Source organism: Myxocyprinus asiaticus, chromosome 19, assembly GCF_019703515.2.
Source record: "Myxocyprinus asiaticus isolate MX2 ecotype Aquarium Trade chromosome 19, UBuf_Myxa_2, whole genome shotgun sequence".
Taxonomy (NCBI): Eukaryota; Metazoa; Chordata; class Actinopteri; order Cypriniformes; family Catostomidae; genus Myxocyprinus; species Myxocyprinus asiaticus.
This window is the reverse complement of record NC_059362.1, coordinates 33,069,273-33,090,562: the sequence shown is the minus strand read 5'-3', so window position 1 is coordinate 33,090,562 and position 21,290 is coordinate 33,069,273. Positions and strand designations below refer to the sequence as shown.

Below are 21,290 nucleotides of genomic sequence, written 5' to 3'. Positions count from 1 at the left end.
GACTTTAATCGTTTAAACATGTCTTTTAAAAGATGAAATATAAAGATATGAATAAAAGTATAGTATGCTTAATTTTTCAAGTTCCAAAGGTTAAATGTCACCGGGAATGACCCTTTTACCAAATTTGTATTCAAAGTAAAATTGCCTTCTATCAGAGACTTTGATTCTATGTAATTGTAACTGACTTTTATTTTGAAGAGACAACGTGTCGACGCAATTACCGGAAATGATTGTTTGCCGCACATTTATGCTCTCAGCAGCTACCATTGACTAGCCGTCAACGGTTGGCACAGCATTTGTCGAGACGTTTAGATCTCAGAAACAGACATGGTAAGTATTTCAGTGCTGTGTTTATATTACTGTATGTGTTATTGACGTTTGTCTGGTAAGAAAGACGTGTTTCATTGGCTGCACTGACTCGTTCAACAAATGTATTAAGGAAACGTGCTAGCAGCAGCGTAGCAAGATACCGACGAATGTACAAAAATATAGGAGTTCTGATGTTTGCATTTCGAGGTAGAATATTTCTAGATATTTTTTTTTGCTGCAAGATTAAGGATTTTGTTTTGAGTGTGATAAACTTCATGTCAATTTCATGTCGTCAGTGATGGTTTCAGCCAGGATAAGAAGCCTCTGGATTGTTTTGTTGTTGGGGGAGGGTTGGAGTACAACCGCTGGTGTTTTTAGGGTCTTGAAATTCCGTATGAACATTTGAGCACATATTATGTTCGAGTTTTAGTTCATATAACATGTCAGCTGTTTTGAATATATTTGATTAAGTTGTCATCGATTCGATATTCTGTATACAGTGGTGTCTAGAATTCTGAGACCACTTGGAAATGCTTTTATTTTTCTAATTTTAATACACTTTTATTAAAATTCCATTATCAGTATGACAACTTGAGTGGAAATATGTAAAAAAATTTCAATTCACATTTTATCAAAAGTGTGCGAAACCTGATGTTATCCCGACTTGATTTGAGAATATTCCCAATAGCATCTTGTGTGCCTCAGTGGAAATTTGACCTTTTCGTACAAGGAAATGAACAAAGTCACCAATCTAATTCAGTGTTTTATATATGAACTGTGTACATATATCAAAATGTGTCTGCTATTCATTCATACTTGTTTTTTTTTCTCCATGGTGTTCAGTCTCACACGATTCTGCTAGTGCAGCCCACCAAGAGACCAGAGGGCAGAACATATGCAGACTATGAGTCTGTCAATGAATGCATGGAAGGTAGGTTTTTCCTTTTTAGTTTGGGTGTAATTGACTGCTATGGACAATTCGTATGGTTTAATATACATTTAACGCTTTCCTCCTCCTCTAATAATAGGAGTGTGCAAGATGTATGAAGAGCACCTGAAGAGGATGAATCCCAACAGTCCCTCTATCACATATGACATTAGCCAATTATTTGATTTTGTTGATGATCTTGCTGACCTCAGCTGTCTTGTGTAAGTATCACACTTTGTTACACTAAGGTAATGTGTAGTGCATAACCATATGAAATGCTTTGTTTTAAATAGGGTTGGGAATTGATCATTTAAAAAAAAAAAAGAATTAACACCATGATTAATCGTGGTACATGACACATTAAAATCTACTCATAGCTGCAAGCAGTAATAAGTGGGCAGGGTTTTTCCTGGCTCAAAATGAGGCAGAGGTGATACCATCCTGATCATGTGCACACATACACTTGTACCATGCCTTCCACTGGCTGAAGCAAACACTTACAAGCAACATATTTTAGGTGATCTAATAATTAGATGATTGAAGAAAATGACGATTATCAACTTGTAGCATATTTAATTAAAAAAGCTAACCTGTTCAACATTAAATTAATAAAATACAACATAACAGCTAATGTGTTCATTTATAGTTAACAAACAGCAAACTTGATTATCCTCTTAAACCGATAATTAGATCATCTCTGATCTCAGGTATGTGGGTGGGTATCGTGGGAAGGGACGATGTGTAAAGACCAATCGGCCAATGTTTTACAGCTTGGATTGGACTGATCGCTTAGATTGACAGGTCTTGATTTACCATGCGCACAACCGAAACAGTGCTGGATCTTATTACTTGTTACTTACTCTCTGTAATTATGTTTCTGGTTTATTGTGGCATTTACAAATGTAAGTAGTTCTTAGATTTAGTAAAACCCTCAGATCACTTGTTAGGAGAGGTTTTTTTTTTTTTTTTTTTTTTTTTTTGGGCTTTTGATAAAAAAGGCTACCTTGGTTCCAAATGCCATAACTTGCTTTGAGATAACAATACAACATTTTGCCCAGATACAGTTGACATGATTGTAGTCATCAAGTCAAGCATGAATAATTAACAAAATGAATGAATAAACTGCATCACTTTCTCAGCAGTGTTGTAACATAAGAGCCTCCAAACATGAAATGTACATGTTTGCAAGATTGTGTGGTTAGTCATTTTTAAGTTACTGAAATAATCTATTACGTTTCATGGCCTTTTGTAGACTCCAGTTTTCGCTCACAAAATTAACTTTTGTGGGACACTCTTTGTGTTAGGCTGTATCGGATCACGCTCTTATTCTGAGGTAAATTCACAGCGTGTCTTCTTCCAAAAACGATAATGAGCTCAAACGGGAAAGACTGTACCTCTCGTTGGTTTCATATGGATTACACAATCAGAGAATAATTGTTTTTGTTAATTAGACAATTCAAGCTTTCTATAGACACATTTCTCATGTCTGCGAGGCAAGTAGTTTTGGATCATTTTCGTGACTTGCTCCAGACAGAAGTTCATGGAGACTGAGACGGCTGAAAGCGCATCCTGTATGATTTTTTTTATTTTACAAAACCACAATGTTTTGCTTTTATTGTGAGATAACAAATAAAAAGTACACAAATAAAGTGAGTGCGCGCATTCAGAGGTGGTTGGAGCATGTGCGCTACAACTGCTATGAGATACTGGACTCTCCAGGAGTTTAGAGACATAAAGATGTCTTTATAGTCTTCAGACTCGAGTTACACAAATGCAGGGATCTCCTGACCTCCTCACACATGCATTCTTGACTTGCACATCCACTGTTGTTGTTTTCACATTCGTTTCCTGTTGTTTAGCGTTGATAATATCTTCTTGCGTGTTTGCATCTGGGCTTAAGCAGGAAACAGAGAACACATTGACTGAATATGACATGTTCAACAAACCAACACCATTTTGCAATTTGCCCCAGGGCAGAAACGAACCAGTACATTTCCATTTCTCTTTCCTGTGTACTATCCACTGCACCATATGGCCACAGGTATGACAGCCACCAAAAGACACATACCAAGCTGAGCGTTAGCACAGCCAGTCACAGCGGTCATTCCAATCAAATTTGTATTGGCCTAACTTTTCAACAAAGATGAAAATAAAAATTCTGTTCAGTCATTTCTGTTCGGCTTAGACAGAAGATCATCTGAGATGTTTTTTTTAAAGGAGGAGTAGCAGGGAGAAAAAACTATATATACCACAATCCAACATCATGGCCACCATAATAGGTGGAGTTCTAAAATCACCGTGAGAGTAATCAGAAGACCCCAAACCTGGTCTGGGGGAAATTCATAACAACCCCTATCCGTGTGCCAAATTTCATTTTTTCACAAATGGTTGTATGGGCTGCCATATTGACTCTTATTGGGGAGGAAGAATAATAATAAGAAGAAAACTAACTAAACACCTGTGCTTGGCCCGTAAATAAATTTACTTTATACTTTGTCTCAAAGAACTTGCAATAAATTGGTTTGTCATTATGTATTGTAATTAGTTAAATATAAACATGGTAAAATGTTCAGTTAATTAGACAATGTTTTTTTTACAGGTAAATCTTTGATACAAGTCTATTTATACTTGCCATAAAATCAGTTGACATGCTGTAATAAAAACTAGGGCAAAATCTTCTGGCGTTTTCGAGTAGTAATAATAGGATCAAATGTGCAGATTTAATTAACATCGGTGTTAAGTACTGGCAGTATCTGTGCGCTGTTTGACTAGAGCCGGCTGCTTTCAAGTGCTAACACGAGTAATGTATTTCTGCGTGTGTTGTATAGAGCACTTGTGTCTCGCTGTGAATGCAGCTGTGCATATGAACAGTCAAATGCGCTTCTTGGTAAAATTGTTCTTCTTGATGCAGTATTAATATAAACACAGCGGTTAGTGTTATATGGCAGAGTAAGCAGATGGGACCAAAGTTTGTGCTCTCTTGACGTGGTAATAATGTAACAGCCTTTAATGTATCGTGAGTGTAAGCAGACAGGACAAAACAACAACACTGACAAGAAAAAGAAGTGTTTGAATTCTCACGCATGTTTTACATCACTGGTGTTATCTAATGCAGTCTTGTAGAATTATTTCATGTAGTGACAGCCAACAAAATAAGCTCTAAGCATTTTTAAACATTTAGTGGAATGGGGAGGATGATGAACTTGACTGTGTTTTACACGAGGATGGTTTGATGACTCGGTTTGGCTCAATCGCAATGAATAATATAGCTTAATAATATATTCAGAAATAAGTAGGTATCTACAACCATTGAATAACGATATCTCTTTGTTCAAGCACCAACAAAAACTTAAGTGCAAGTTCCTCACAAAAAGGTTGCACTTCAAATATGTTCACTCGCCATCTTCACCACCAGCCAGGTACAGCATCCCATGCTTTTTTTCCTTTGTTAATTATTCCTTATTGATGGTAATGGAGCACTTTAATACAAGTGTCTTTCAATGCAAGACTGAGGTAAGTTCTGAATTTACCGACCACACATGCTGTTGCATGCATTTGTTTACATTTGGCAGCACCCTCAGAGGTGTAATTGTATTGCTGTTACTATATAATAGGCAGTTTTATTTTAAGGCTATGACTTCTAGTATACTGTAGTTTTAAATTATAACACCAAATGTGTGCTTATGCTAAATATTTAAAAAATACATTTTGTTTTTGTCATTTAAATTTTGAAGACATTTTACTTGAACTCTTGAGGTCTACCTTGGTTTAATTACATTTTTTAATATTATTATAAACATTAAACTTTTTAAATAGAAGTGTGTTTTCAGTTGTATATTTATTTTGTTATTTTTCTATATTTGGGGTGCCATAGGGGGAAAAAAAACACTATATACAAGTCTCCTCTTGTCATTTTAACAGGTACAGGGCAGACACACAAACCTACCAGCCCTACAACAAAGACTGGATCAAAGAAAAGATCTACGTGCTGCTGAGACGTCAAGCCCAGCAGGCAGGGAAATAAGGAGTAAGCGACTGGGATGCAAACGGGCTGAATTTTGTCTGATGCTAGTCCTCAACTTTATCAGAACTACACTACATCACAGGGCAAAAGTAGATGAACCTATTGGGGTAAAGTGATGCCGCTTAGTTCAGATTTTGTTGATTGGATGTCTTTTCAGTCAGTTGGTCCAAGCACAGAGTGAAAATATTTTGCATTTTAAATTGCATTTTTGTAACAGGAGTTGAGGACATGGGATATTTATCGGACAAGAAAGTACGATTGGGAAAATTTGTTTAGGGTTTGAAGCATTTTTTTTAAACCCCTCTCAATAGATGTTGTTTTTTTCTTGTTTTATATTGTGGTTTAATCGATCCTCCATTTAGTAAAGTATGCTACTTACACATTTCAGATTGTGGAGATGGTTCTGAGCAGTCTTATTTCCCAACTCTTTTCCTCAGTGCTCCTCAGTTCTGTCACAGGTTGTACACCCTCTGTTTTGTGTATGTAATATAAAAATAAAAAACTTCTTACTCAAAGTGTCAATTTCAGGACTTTTTTTTTTTTTTGACAACTTGCCTGTAAACTCAATTTCTAAAAGCATGTTTTTTTGGCCTTATTGTACATTTAGTTGTGCCACTGTGGACAACTCACACTAAGGCTAAGCATTTCTGTATTTTAGTGCTCTTTCCTTAATTATTTGGATATGTTAATGGTAAGAGAAAACGAGTCTGTGAGCTTTCTAAATGTCCCAATTTGTATGGTGGAAGATTTTAGTTGACAATGGGTCCTGGCTTTTTAATAATTATACTCAGACCTGATTACTTAAAAATGGCTTCAATAGATGCTACATCATTTTGGACCATGACTCTTAAAAATAAGTGGAAAATATAGTTTTAAGACTAATCCAGATTTTTTTTTTTTTTTTTTTTCCCAGTTTCAGTCTAAAAAAAGGTGCTGGATGGAATTAGGGAGAAAAGTTAGGGCTGTGGAATGTCATAAAACCAGAAAAAAAGGGCATGAGCCAATACCAAGGACTGTAGCAAATCTATTTCAACAAGCCTGATCCAAAAACTAATAAGCCTGTTTAACCATAGGGAGTTGCTGTGAATAATCTGTTTTTAGAGAATATAGAGCAACATTTATGCATCTATTGTAACTAGCTAATCAACTGAAGTTCCTTCCCACATTTACACAATTCACAAAGTGTGACCATTCATTTAACTAGTGGCCATTAATTAACTAGACACTTTGGTCATCACATCACTAATAGAATGTACTTTGCCTCTGAATTTCTTAGGAAGAGATGTTGCTTTACAAACTGAATTGTATTACATTTAACTCAGGTTATGAAAGTTGAAGGTACCATTCTTGTTACAGGAAAAAGTGGCTTCTATACCATTGGCTACTAAATATCTGCACAACTTTCAGATTTCCAGAGTGAAATGCATTACACTGCTAAGCGTAGGAACAACATTTCTGCTAAAATAAACATTTTATGGAGTGGAAAATGCATGTTACACAAGTCCTGTGGTACATCTCCTAGAACAAATGCAAAGAACATTTTGCAGAGCTGCAAGACTGTACTGTTTTTCAGCTTTCTGCTGCAAACTCATATTACATGAAGGTACTGTTTTTCAAAAAAACTCCTCTGAAATACTGTCTTTTTGTTCCCCCTGCTTACCTGTTGTGCAACAACTATCATGAGTACCTTGCTGTCAGAGTGCAACCCATCGTAATGACATGGAAAAAATTCATCATGACATCACTTGTGCTTTTGTTTTCAATTTGAAGTATAGCTCAAACCTTTCCCTAAAGTGTACCTCAATATATGTAGTAGGGCATAAAGCTTATACTTAAATCTACTTACCGCAGCAAATTGTCATTGTTCCTGTGTAAGCACTGTGTAACACTCCTGTTTTGCCATGAAAAATGCAGAAAAAACTACTTATAAAGGACAGCCATTCACACACGGACATTACTTCAACTAGGTCTTGGAACTCAACTAGGAACTTGCCTTATTGAGTTTTGGCAACAGGATTAGGCAGATACTATAACTGAAGTTGACCGAGGAGTCATTTCTATTCCCTTTAGCTTAAAATGTGCCACTTAAAAATAAAATAATACTATAAACAACTATCTCAAGCTACTGAATTTGGTGTTTTGACATTTTCAACTATGTCTTGGCTTTAAATCATGATTCAATCTGATGGAGATTGCTTTGAAATACAGCACACAAACTTTAACTCTGGTGGGGTAATAACATCTGATCCCACTGACATCTACAAATACATTACATATACTGGACCACACATTCTGAAGTCTTACTGTTCCAATCTGGACAGTATCTTTCATTTACTCATGCAAACCCTTAAAGTAAAAGATAGCCAAACCTAAAATATCATACCCTATAGTAGTCTCTCTGTGCATTCATGGCTGTTTGCAAACTTTGGCATTGACTGAATTTTAGTGAAACTATCAATATATTAAAAGAATGATCGATTTGTCAAGAATCAGATTTATCTAGTGATAAAGCATAATATTAATTCCAATACCTAATGCATTGAAATTTGCAATTCTGTTTGTTGTTGGAAAAACCCAAGATTGAATTCATTATCATTTGTCGTTATGTGTTTTGTAATAAGAGGAATTTCCCTGTAAAGTAACTAGTAAAATATATTCTAATTCAGTTCTGTTGGTTACATGATCCACTGTGTATTATATTTAGTTACATTGTTCTTGTAACATTGTTCTTACCAGAGTGACTTAGAAGGATGTGCATGTATTCTGTTTACGACAATTACTAGGTAACTATGGATAAAAGTACAAAACTACAAAGTACCAATAAGACACGGATACAAAACAACGGGGCAAGACACAAGTGTAAGATGAAACCACACAATGATGTAGGTAGTGACCACTGCTTTTAGCTTCTCAGCACAACAAAACTGTGCTCTGGATCAGATTTGCAACCTGTCTGACAAGTCACCAATAAAGTCCAACTGAAAGTAGTACTGAATATAGCAGTGTTTCTCAAACTTTTTTTGCTGTAATTTCCACCCGCAGCACCATCAGTAAGGCTGAAGTACCCTTTCATTGACACAAAACCAAAGATATATACCAAAAACTATATTATTTAACAATGCGTGGCAATCGTCTGTGTTCCACGATTGATATCGGGTCCTTGAATAACGTATAACGTGTGAAGAAGGGCAACCGGTGGAGTTTCTGGTGACCCCCCCATAGGGTAAGTTAGTTGGTGCCCTACGCAGACTGCGTAATATGCGTATAGGGAGGGGCGGTACTGATTGCATACATATGTTTTATTACATGTTTATGGTGTACATGCTTAGTTTGTACTATTTACAAGGGCTATTTAAAACAGCATTATCTCTTTAAGACTACTGGCAGTTTGGACAGTAAAAGTTCTAAAGTTAATTATAATAATTAAAATCTTTTATAGACTATCGAGATGAAGGGATGTCACATATTTTTGTTAATCGAAACAGATTGCAGTTTCACCTGGTTTAATTTACACTAAATTACACGTGGCAAACCTCCATATTTGTGACGTATGCTCCAGTTCCAGTTTGCTTGGCAGCGAATTGTCCATCTGTTGAACCCTATGGAAAAGCCCATTTTGAAGGGCCCTTCGAAGCAGCTATTTATAAGACATTCAGTTTTTAACGACCCTTCAACATGGCGACCACAATCGTTCCCCATTCAAAGTGCCCTTCGGAGGCAGATTTATCCCATTTGAAATGCAGGGTTATAATAAAAGGGACTTAAATATTGATCTGTTTCTCACCCACACCTATCAAATCACTTCTGAAGACATGTATTTAACCACTGGAGTCATAAGTATTACTTTTCTGCTGCCTTTATGTGCTTTTTGGACCTTCAAAGTCCTGGTCACCATTCACTTGCATTGTATTGACCTATTTTTCTAAAAAAATTCGTTTGTGTTCAGCAGAAAAAAAGTGATACACATCTGAGATGGGTGAGTAAATGATGAGAGAAGTTTCATTTTTGGGTGAACTATCCCTTTAGGTATGTTCTAATACACAGCTTCAACTGGTTGACATGCTCAGGGGTGGAATGGACTGCTTTTGTATCAGCTACTGATACTCTCTATTTATAAGTTAATCAAACTACAATGTTTAACAAAATTCAACTTTGTTGGCTCAAAATCAAAAAAATAACCACAGCAAAACCTTACACGCCAGTATTGCCTGTCTGTGCAAAATGTTATTATTTTTTACGCGTGCTCCCGCAATAATTTGTTCACTAAGGTGCGCGTATTCGCTCTCACATATCTTTTGTCTTCCACCAGCGAGTGTTTTGTGTTAAGAAACATCCGTTTGTGTCTGCGCTTGTGGTTATTTGGCGCACTGTGTCTTTAAACTGTGGCGTCGGCCCTACGCCTGCAGCACAGGAAACCCCGTAGCGGCTTTCTGAGGGGACCCAAGATGGCCGAATCTTCACAGTGGGGCTAATAATTACTTTTCTTCAAAACGCAGCGATTTTATGGTGCTTGACGATCGTGCTGATCCTTCGTCGTCCCGGAAAGTGAAACAAACGAGTCTGTTCGAATAGCTGTATCGAGCAATGTTTAACTTTGTATAAAGAGACTGGCTGGTCCCTCCGCGGCCCTCAGCCAGAATATGGCGGAATACTTGGAGAAAATTTAGCCTAGCTTTTTATGAACGCGCCGCTTTACACACGTCTCTTCCCGCCTTTTTACTGACCGCACGCGAGTATTGATCTAATAACGCGATCGGTACGTCTCTAGAATTCATACACGTGTGATTCGATCATTTCTGGGTTAAAAATGACTCGCGCGAAGAGATAGCCTGCTAGCTGAGGTGCTAGCTAAGCTAACCCCGTTTGACTGAATTGGTCGCATCGTTAGCTTAGCATAGCTAGCTGAAAGTAAGGGTTCACGGCGAAAAATAAACATTCTGGTTTCGTGCTTTGGCCGCATGCTTTTTAACCCATCTTTCTTCACCTTTATCCCATTAAAAGAGTTTCAGTGGTTCGGTTCAAATATTTAATAAAATTGACCGGGTATGTTGTGGAGAGTCTCGGCTGCAGACTGCAGCTAGCTGACCATCTCTCGAGTGGTCAGAATAATTAATCTGGACTGCATACATTTACTGTGATAGAGCCATAACTACATATTGCATCTGCTTCACAACAGGTTGCTAGTAAATGCCATACATTTCACGGATCTGTGCGTTCACCGAGCTTGGACTTTGAAGTTCAAGGCAGATTCTGCTGCATCTTGCAAAGGCGAGGACGTTGAGAATTATTGAATCAAGGGCAAAACCCTTTCGAGTTGCTTTTAAGGATGACTGACACTCGTAGACGAGTAAAAGTGTACACTCTGAATGAGGATCGACAGTGGGATGATCGGGGGACGGGACACGTGTCGTCCGCCTATGTGGAGAGGCTGAAAGGCATGTCTCTCCTGGTGCGCGCCGAAAGTGATGGTAGGTTTTCAAAAAATACTTTTAAATGTGGCTCTTTTGCAGGTTCACTTGTATTCACAGTGCAAATTAGACCTACCTTTTCTTTTAAACAGGGTCACTGCTGCTGGAATCAAAAATCAATCCCAATACCGCCTATCAGAAACAGCAGGTGTGTTTGAGTTGTTGTGACATGATCTCATTGAGAATACATCAGAATTTTTGGCTTAATTCATATATCTATGCTTCTGAAAGTCTTTTTAGAAGTTTAAAGGTTAAGTGCACAATTGTCTCGTGAAGGTGAAATAGTTGCTTAAACTGTCGGTAGATCTCTATATGACAGCTTCAGTTATTTGTGCTTGTAGAATAACACTTCATTGTTTTTCTGTTAATAATATGTTTTTGAGCATTTACTGATTGTGTTTGTTTCTTTGTTTTTCTTTGAAGGACACATTAATAGTATGGTCTGAGGCTGAAAACTATGACCTGGCCCTCAGCTTCCAGGAAAAGGCTGGTTGTGATGAGATCTGGGAGAAAATATGTCAGGTGATGGTTGAATATGTGATCCTATTGGTCACTCCTCATATTAATCTTGAAAGGGTCTTGAATAACCTTTCTTCTAGATATCATTTCTGCATGTTGGTGGAGTGCCTTATCCTGAAAACCTAACTTTAGTTTTTCATATCTGGGTTTGTGTTCTTAGGTCCAGGGAAAGGACCCATCAGTAGACATCACCCAGGAGCTGATAGATGAGTCAGAAGAGGAGCGTTTTGATGACATGTCCTCACCTGGCCTTGAACTTCCACCTTGTGAGCTCTCCCGGCTGGAGGAGGTGGCTGAACTGGTGGCCTCATCCTTACCTTCTCCTCTACGGCGGGAAAAACTGGCCCTAGCGCTGGAGAATGAGGGCTACATTCGCAAGCTGCTTGAGCTATTCCGTGTGTGCGAGGACCTGGAAAACCGAGAAGGCTTGCACCACCTCTATGACATAATCAAAGGCATTTTCCTCCTCAACCGCACAGCGCTCTTTGAAGTCATGTTCTCTGAAGAATGCATCATGGATGTGATTGGGTGTCTGGAGTTCGACCCATCGCTACCCCAACCTCGGAGGCATCGAGAGTTCCTGACCACCACAGCACGCTTTAAAGAGGTCATTCCCATTTCAGACCCAGAGCTGCGACAGAAGATTCACCAGACGTACCGGGTGCAGTACATTCAGGACATGGTGCTGCCAACCCCCTCTGTGTTTGAAGAGAACATGCTCTCCACCCTGCACTCCTTCATCTTCTTCAACAAGGTGGAGATTGTCGGCATGCTGCAGGTGGGTTTTCTTACTCGGCCACTTGCACACACAAAATGCTGTCTAAAGGAATGTTCTAGGTTCAATACAAGTTAAGGTCAATCATTGACAGAATTTGTGGCATAATGTTGATTACCACAAAAAAAAATTTTTTTTCGACTCAATCCTAATTTATATAATATATATATATATAGAGGAAAAACTGTGCTTACAGTAAGGCACTTACAATGCAAGTGAATGGGGCCAGTTCATTAACATTAAAATATACTCCGTTTCAAAAGTACAAACATAAGAATTATACACGTTAACATTATTCTAGTGCAATAAAATCAGGGATTTACCGACGTTGCTACATTTACCAGATTACAGGGTTTACCAGCATTGCATCTTCATGACAACAGAGTTGTAATATTGGATATAACCTTAAACATATAAGGTTCATTAATGATTTTCTCAATAAGATCATGTTAACACATTTATGTCTTGTGGTTATACTTTTGGAACTGTATTATGAGCTGGCTCTGTTCACTTCCGTTGTAAGTGCCTTACTGTAATAGAGCTGGGTGATATGTTCACAGTATTTTTATTTTAAAAATATTGCAATATCGGTTTATATTGTCAACCCCACTGCTGAGGGTGTTTGTAATATTTTTGCATTATTGATTTTGCTTTATAAATAAAATGAATTTATTGAAACACTTTAAACCAAAGATATTTCTAAATTCAAATTGCACTTCAAACGGAAAAAGTGGTAAAAGAAATCATATATAAACCACCTCTAATTTCCCCTTCACGCAAGTATCCGTCTGACAACAGGTGTAAAATTACTTTTATAAATTAAGAGCTAAAGACAATCATAATTGTAAAGATAATAATTATAATAATTGAAATAAATTATAGGTTCAAGGTGAACATTTTCTTGTATTTTATGATTTAATCACACACACACACACACACACGGTGCATATATAAACTCGGCAAAAAAAGAAACGTCCTCATTTTCAACTGCTTTTATTTTCAGCAAATATAACATGTGTAAATATTTGTATGAACATAAAAAGCTTCAACAACTAAAACATAAACTGAAGTTTCACAGACATGTGACTAACAGAAATGGAATAATGTGTCCTTGAACAAAGCAGGTGTAAATATCAAAAGTAACAGTCAGTATCTGGTGTGGTCACCAGCTGCATTAAGTACTGCAGTGCATCTCCTCCTCATGGAGTACACCAGATTTGCGAGTTCTTGCTGTGAGATATTACCCCACTCTTCCACCAAGGCACTTGCAAGTAACCGGACATTTCTGGGGGGAATGGCCCTAGCCCTCACCCTCCGATCCAACAGGTCCCAGACGTGCTCAATGGGATTGAGATCCGGGCTCTTCGCTGGCCATGGCAGAACACTGACATTCCTGTCTTGCAGGAAATCATGCACAGAACGAGCAGTATGGCTGGTGCCATTGTAATGCTGGAGGGTCATGTCAGGATGAGCCTGTAGGAAGGGTACCACATGAGGGAGGAGGATGTCTTCCCTGTAACACACAGCATTGAGATTGCCTGCAATGACAACAAGCTCAGTCCGATGATGCTGTGACACACTGCCCCAGACCTTTACGGACCAAATCGATCCCGCTCCAGAGTACAGGCCTCGGTGTAACGCTCATTCCTTCGATGATAAACGCGAGTCTGACCATCACCCCTGGTGAGAGAAAACTGACTCGTCAGTGAAGAGCACTTTTTGCCAGTCCTGTCTGGTCCAGCGAAGGTGGGTTTGTGCCCATAGGCGACATTGTTGCGGGTGATGTCTGATAAGGACCTGCCTTACAACAGTCCTACAAGTCCTCAGTTCAGCCTCTCTCAGCTTATTTCGGACAGTCTGTGCACTGATGGAGGGATTGTGCTTTCCTGGTGTAACTCGGGCAGTTGTTGTTGCCATCCTGTACCTGTCCCACAGGTGTGATATTCGGAAGTACCGATCTTGTGCAGGTGTTGTTACACGTGGTCTGCCACTGCGAGGAAGATGAGCTGTCCTTCCTGTCTCCCTGTAGCGTTGTCTTAGGCCTCTTACAGTACGGATATTGCAATTTATTGCCCTGACCACATCTGCAGTCCTCATGCCTAAGGCACGTTCACGCAGATGAGCAGGGACCCTGGACATCTTTCTTTTGGTGTTTTTCAGAGTCAGTAGAAAGGTCTCTTTAGTGTCCTAAGTTTTTAAAACTGTGACCTTAATTGCCTACCTTCTGTAAGCTGTTAGTGTCTTAACGACCGTTCCACAGGTGCATGTTCATTAATTGTTTATGGTTCATTGAACAAGCATGGAAAACATTGTTTAAACCCTTTGCAATAAAAATCTGTAAAGTTATTTAAAATACATTGTCCTGAAAAAGGGACGTTTCTTTTTTTGCTGAGTTATAAATATATATATATATATATATATATATATAAATAAATAAGGTGTGTGTGTGTGTATATATGTATGTACACACAGCAGTTAGTTCCGGTCCTTGAATCTGATTGGACGAGAGACTTTCCATGAGTACTGATGGTCTCACACCATCATCACTCGGACGCTTCACTGTGTGTATCACTCCGCTTGTGTTCGTGCCGTTAAAGTGTAAGAGCAGTGCAGATGTGTTAAGAGCTACTGTATATGTGTCTCTTTACATGTAATTTTTTTACTTTACATATGTTAGCCAGCAGGTGGTGGCAAAAGATAATTTTTGTATGTAAAATGAGCCAGTTAGGTGACGTGAAGTCAGCGTCAGTCAGTGTTTACATAAAACAGCACTCCGTGATCACTCGTATTGCTACTACACCACTAAAGCTAGAAAATAGCTTTAAACAAACAACTTCAGCATTACGGCTCATCACAGCTGAGAGACACAACAGACGCTTACCTCTTACCGGACTTTCCACATTGGAGAGGACACACTGTTTAAAATGGCAGAGAAGACTTCGGTTTCTATAGGGAATGACTCTTGAGCACCGGCTACCGTGAAATAGGGAGAAATACCCCCGCTTGGACGGCTATTTTTCAACTGAGAAAGCTGATCTTCAGAAAGGTGACAGCATCTCTGCTTGGGAGTGGCAACAGGTGATAGCACACACTCCATTTCTCACTCACACTCACACACACCCATCCATCCATCCTTGTTTATCCAATAACTTGGTAGTAGTGATGGGTCGTTCATGAATGATTCGTTCACATAAAATAGTGATCCTAACTGACCTAAGACAGGGAATTTTTTCTATGATTGTCAGGAATTGTGAAAAACCGAGTTTAAATGTATTTGGTTAAGGTGTATGTAAACTTCTGACTTCAGCTGTAAAAAAAAAAAATATATATATATCTCGTGAACCTGCAGAGTTGTGTTCACAATGCATGTTAAGCACGAACTGCTCTGTGGAAATAAAGCAAACTAATCTCTGAGCACCTCCTGAGATGGTATGAGGTTATTTACAGTATTCTCATAGATGTCACAATTCTTGCAAACTGTTTTCACATGACTGAAGCAGAAGTGTCAGAACGCTTTTCATGCACATGCTCCACGAGACATGCTTATGCTGCACGCCTCTGAAGAAACAGCGAATCAGACCTACGCATCGACTTTTCTGTCATTTCTTAAAAATATAATAAAGTGTGTTTCTTCAAGAGCATGTCTTTGTGTCTAACAGCATTTCTTGTCACGTGTCAGTCCGAGATGTCTTAAGGCCCAAACATACTTCACGCAAGTACATGAACGCAGACGCACCTTGCTATGCAAGCTCGATTCCACACATCGTTGCGTAGTGAAATGTGTCAGCACTCAAGTCATAACCCAACGCAAGTACGCGCTGCAGTCTCTATGTTGCTGCAAGGGGCACTAGAGCAAATTTTCTGTTTTCAGTCAACAAATGTCATGGCGGAGCAGCAATTTGAGGAGAGTCTTGCTGAACAAGTTAGATTATACAAACATATTTACGACCTGTCGTTCGCTCTCCATTAGAATAAAACAGCGATTGAAAATGCTTGCCAAGAAATTGCAGCTTCCCTAAACTCTGATAACGACACTGTAAAGAGAAAATGGGAGCAACTATGGGACTGATTTATCCGAGCCAGAAAGAAATGGAAAGGCATCCGCAGCGGAGATGCTGCAACTAGTTATATATCCAGTCATTTTGACTTCATAAAACATCGGACCACAGAGTCAAATGTTCGTGATTTATGTAATGTTGTTTAAATGTGACTGATTATAAGAACGTTTTTTTAATTTTTTTATTGTTATTAAAAGCAAACTTCAATGAATACCCCCCCCCCTCCCAAATCTGCTATATACTGTATGTAAACATAAGCAAAGTTAGATCATGTGCAGGTCTAAATTTAGCAGATGCTTTTATTGAAAGAGATGCAGTAACATAAACCCATTGGAGCAACCTGAGGTTAGGTAAACGTTCTACACACACACACACACGCACACACTTTATTTGCATTGACTGCAGGGTTTAAGAACAAGAAGTGTTGTAAAGAATACATATCTAATGATGAAATCCACCTCAAATCTGTCATGTTTGCCTTTGTGGCTCTAGCAGTTGGAGACAGATCAGGAAAATAGTCAGAGAAGTCAGACACCATCCAGTACCCCTGCCCACATCCCCCCCTCCTTCTGTGACTCAACCACAGATGACTCTACAGCCAGAGACCCAACAACAGTCTGATGCCCAGAAGCAACCACCACCACAGCCACAACCTGCCCCCTCGTCCTCCCCTTATCCTTCAACATCACACACTTCGTGGCGCCTAAAAAAAAAACTATATCGCCCCTTTGTGGTGTGAGGTTTGTAACCGCAAGTGCGCACGTAAAGATTGCACAACAGGACCACGTGTTGGCCATGCGCTCGCGTCTGCGTTCGTGTACTTGTGTGAAGTATGTTTCGGCTTTTACATGTTGCCCGCCACTGTGCATGAAGAGCCCACGTTTGGTGGGTGCCAATTTTCATACCCTGGACTACTTTTTAATATACAGTGGCCTCAAAAAATATTTGGACGCTTAAGCTGAACTTAAAAATGCATGAATTATTTTACATTTAAGAAATAAATATCAAAAAAAGTTGCATTTATTGTAAAGAAAGATAACATTAGCATACTTTTCAAGCAAAAAAAGCTTTTTATGTTTTGAATTATAAAACAGCAGGTATATGGTTTAAAATTAAGACAAAAAAAGATTTGGACACTTGATAATGGTTCATAAAAAATTACAAGTTCAAGTGTTGTAGTTTTTAATTTGCAGTCTTTTCGTCTGCTGAACTTCTTGATAACATCTGGGCATAAAATCAACAAGTTTCTGCAAAAGCTGTAGTGAAAGTTTCCTCCAGGTGTCAGCCACCAAAACTTTCAGTTCATCCACACTAGAACATCAATTATATGACATTTCCTTCATAGGTGCTCTCGCCAGATCAGCAAAAAACTAAATCTTCCATCCTCCAAAGTTGGGTATATTGCAAAAAAGTTCAAAGATGAAGGACTTGTGAATGAGAACAGAAAACACACCGGCAGACCCAGAACGACAACCATCATATTGGACAGGATAATTGTCAGTGAAATCAAGAGAAACAGGCAAGAAACAGCTGTAAGGATTGCCTCACACATAAATGAGAATTACCAGATAAAACTTAGTTCGCAGACCATTAGAAACAGGATCAATGAGCATGGGTACAGAGTTTAAACCATTAATTAGCTTAAAGAATAAGAAAGCCAGGATAAATTTGGCAGAATAACATGCACGGAAAGACAGCAGCTTTTTGAGAACTTTCTTGTTTTCAGTTGACTCCAAAATGAACATGCATGGATCTTGTGGCAGATTATTTGTGTGGAGAAAGGCAGGGGAAGTATTCTATCCACAATGCACTAAGGGCACCTTAAAGCACAGATGTGGACATGTATAAGTCTGGGGCTGTTTCTCTTACAGTGGTGTTTGTGAGCTTGTGTTCATTGATGGAATCATGAACTTTGAAGTGTACAGAGAAATTCTGGATGCAAACTTGCAGAAATCAGTCTAGGAATGTTTTGAGACACAGATGTGGCTGTTTCAACAGGATAACAATACCAGCCACCTATTGAATGAATACTTTGCAAAAAAGAAAATTAAGGTCCTAGAATGATCCCTCCCAGAGCCCTGACCTAAACCCTATAGAGCACCTGTGGGATGCAATGGAGAAGAAAATGTCAGATCGTTGATGTTCTGGTGTGAATGAACTGAAAGCTTTTGTGGCTGAAACCTGGAGGAAACTTTCACCACAGCTTTTACGGAAACTTTCACCACAGCTTTTACAGAAACTTGTTAATTCTATTCCCAGACATTATCAAGAAGTTCTGCGAACAAAAGGATAGCAAACTAAAACAATTGAAATTCTTTTTTTTTCTCCCCAATTTGGAATGCCCAATTCACAATGCACTCTTAAGTCCTTGTGGTGGCGTAGTGACTGGCAGAGGACGAATCTCAGTTACCTTTGCAGATTGATGGTCTCAGACGTGCATCTTATCACATGTCTTGTTGAGCACGTTACCACGGAGACGTAGGACGTGTGGAGGCCCACGCTATCTCCGCAGCATCCACGCGCCCCAACGTGAGCGAGAACCACAAATTATAGCGACCACGAGGAGGTTACCCCATGTGACTCTACCCTCCCTAGCAACCGGGCCAATTTGGTTGCTTAGGAGACCTGGCTGGAGTCACTCCGCACGCCCTGGATTCGAACTCGTGACTCCAGGGATGGTAGTCAGCGTCAATACTCGCTGAGCTACCCAGGCCCCTCGAACTTATCTTTAATGAAGCCATTATCAAGTGTCCAAATCATTTTTTGTCTTAATTTTAAACCATAAATCTTTTTTTTAAAACATAACAAGCTTTTTGACACATGTTTTGCATGAAAAGTGTGCTTATGTTATCTTCCTTGAGAATAAATGCAACTTGGTTTGATGTTTTGTTTTCAAAACTGAAGGAATTTGTGCATTTTTAAGTTCAATATCCAAATACTTTTTGGGGCCTCTGTATTTGGCTATTTCCCAGCTCCATGGTTTTGTCATTTTCTGATATTGTCGATAAATTTCTGTCAATGACTGTTGCAGTCGGCATCGCAGTATTTGTCAGATATAGGAAATCGTTGGTATAGTATTACATCGTGGTATTGCCCAGCCCTATGCTGTTTTTTTTTTTTTAAATAAGGGTTTAAATAGTTTTTTTGTGGTAATCAACATTATGCTTCAAATGCTGTTGATTGAGCTTAACTTTTATTGAACTCAAAACATTCCTTTAAGAGCTATACTGGGATAAAGAAGCTATAGATTAACTCTTCAAGCAGCATTCTCACTTTACATCTCACAGGTAACAACATGCACTGGACAGACTCATTATGTGCCTTCTCAACAATTTACACGCCAGCAAGTCCCTTCTGAACAACTTGAATTCATCCTCTACAGAGGATCCTGTTTGCAGAGGATACAGTGAATAAGCAAACATGTTCAAATGTCTGTGTTGCTGCTGATAATATTTCCCTTTTTTCCCTTACCCGAGACCATCTCATTGCTCTCAATGTGATGTCCATGGTGGAGTGAACTTTGGTTCCCTGTTGGAAAGGTCATATAGAAATCTTTATTGCTTTCACACCAAAAGGTCTAGAAATGTAGACAACACATTTGAATCTGGAGTAGGGCTGGGCGGTATATTGACTTTTTAAGGTATATTGATGTATTTTCAAATGAGTTATAGGATGAGACAATACCGTTTATGTCGATATAGTTTGTTGCTTTTCATTACCCGTTTCTTCCGTAAAGCCGTGCCGTGTTTGCATCTCTCTCACACTCTCCATGCAACCCCGCCCCACTCTCCCTCTGCGTCTGCGCGTAAACCCGGCCCCACTCGCTCACATCAAGTTCTCCTGCAACATGGAGGGAGACAGTGCCGGTTCACACTGCCAAAGAAGACCTGGTTAGTAAAAATAAAAACAATGGTTCAGTTCTTTGGAGATGGTTTGGATTTAAAAGATCAGATGATCAGCAAAACAGCTGCGTGCTGCTTGACTGACAGGTGGCTTGTGTGTGTGCTGCTCGCTTTACATGTTTGTATGCTCTTAGAAGCGCCTAAATCGTCAAATACAGCGCCTTGGACTGCAGTATGTGTTAAACTTTGTGCTGCTGCTGCTGCAACCTCGGCTGCGAAGCCTTTGCAACCCAAAAAGTCTTCTGCCCCGAAACAAAGCATGATGCAAGCTTCCTTTACCATCTCACATGTGGCTTTGACTTACAACTGAACATTTAGTCCACTTCGTAGAAAATACAGAGATATATATCGTGTATCGCCATTCAGCCTAAAAATACAGATATATGATTTTTGGTCCATATCGCCCAGCCCTAATCTGGAGCTCTTGACGGTTTATTTCTTTTCAGAGCTTTGCTGCTTTAGTGATTTAAGAGAATTTTTAGTTGTTGTAATCAGTCTGGTCTATTTATGTTTCACACAGATTTGTAAACATAGGATATAGGCTCCGAGGTTTTGAAGGATGCTTTTATCCCCTCACTTAATATGAAGCAGGATAGATCAAAACATCCTAATTGAACTTTTCACTATTCTGTTAGATGAAGAGCCTTTTTTGAAATATGGCATCCAAGGTATTGGGTTTAGCCATTATTTATTAATATCAATTTGTGTCTAAATTTGTAGATATATTCGTGGTTTGCTATATTTTGTATGTGCTTTGCACCAAAGCCTCTATGATGTCCTTAAAGTGGAATTGTTTGATACAGGGACCAGAGTTAGGGGAGGGGGCTTGTTTCCATTGAAACGGCATCATCATGTTCTTTAGAGCAATATCGTGATGTCACAAATGCTTGGCAGGCATACTGGATGACCATACTCCGTAGTCTCAAACCTCCTGTCAGGTTCAGTTCAATATGGTTGTTTTGTCCGTTTGTCCTTGTAAATGCATGTACATACAAGGAAATGTAGTGTGCTTAAGTTATAATATCACATTACTGTATGCTGGGGAGCCTAGATGTTGTTTAAAAAACAGACCATAGATCTGTTTCGTATGGGATAGACTGAGCAATTACTTTCCCATGACAATGTGATGTTAAACAATATCTTTATTCGCTTGACTGGTTCCTCATTTTTGAAGTGTAATCTCTGTGATTTACAGCTTTAGAGTGGCCCCAAAATAAGATTAGAATACTTGACAACCATAAATTATATTTATGAGGCAGGTTAAAATTTAATATGGATCTACTACAGCAAATCTAAAAATGTAGACA

The 21,290-nt window shown here is 38.9% G+C and overlaps 2 protein-coding genes across 2 annotated transcripts in view; both read left to right on the top strand.

Moving 5' to 3' along the window:
• The first annotated feature begins 191 nt into the window (after positions 1 to 191).
• On the top strand, positions 192 to 5,776 carry LOC127410363 (enhancer of rudimentary homolog). The gene is made up of 4 exons (XM_051645581.1): positions 192 to 330; positions 1,153 to 1,240; positions 1,338 to 1,458; positions 5,159 to 5,776. Exons 1-4 carry the CDS (start codon positions 328 to 330, stop codon positions 5,259 to 5,261), a joined length of 315 nt encoding a protein of 104 aa, XP_051501541.1. The 5' UTR covers positions 192 to 327; the 3' UTR covers positions 5,262 to 5,776.
• Positions 5,777 to 9,672: 3,896 nt separating this feature from the next.
• The window catches only part of smek1 (SMEK homolog 1, suppressor of mek1 (Dictyostelium)), a 31,149-nt gene continuing 19,531 nt past the window's right edge, over positions 9,673 to 21,290 (top strand). Inside the window, exons 1-4 of the mRNA XM_051645568.1 lie at positions 9,673 to 10,729; positions 10,822 to 10,877; positions 11,153 to 11,251; positions 11,409 to 12,026. Coding sequence (XP_051501528.1) covers positions 10,588 to 10,729; positions 10,822 to 10,877; positions 11,153 to 11,251; positions 11,409 to 12,026 — 915 coding nt within the window. The 5' untranslated portion in view covers positions 9,673 to 10,587. The remainder of the gene's footprint in view (positions 10,730 to 10,821; positions 10,878 to 11,152; positions 11,252 to 11,408; positions 12,027 to 21,290) is intronic.

Coding starts and splice junctions, on each gene's coding strand:
- LOC127410363 (XM_051645581.1), top strand. Junction 1,241..1,337: donor TGTCAATGAATGCATGGAAG/GTAGGTTTTTCC, acceptor CTCTAATAATAG/GAGTGTGCAAGATGTATGAA. Junction 1,459..5,158: donor GCTGACCTCAGCTGTCTTGT/GTAAGTATCACA, acceptor TCATTTTAACAG/GTACAGGGCAGACACACAAA.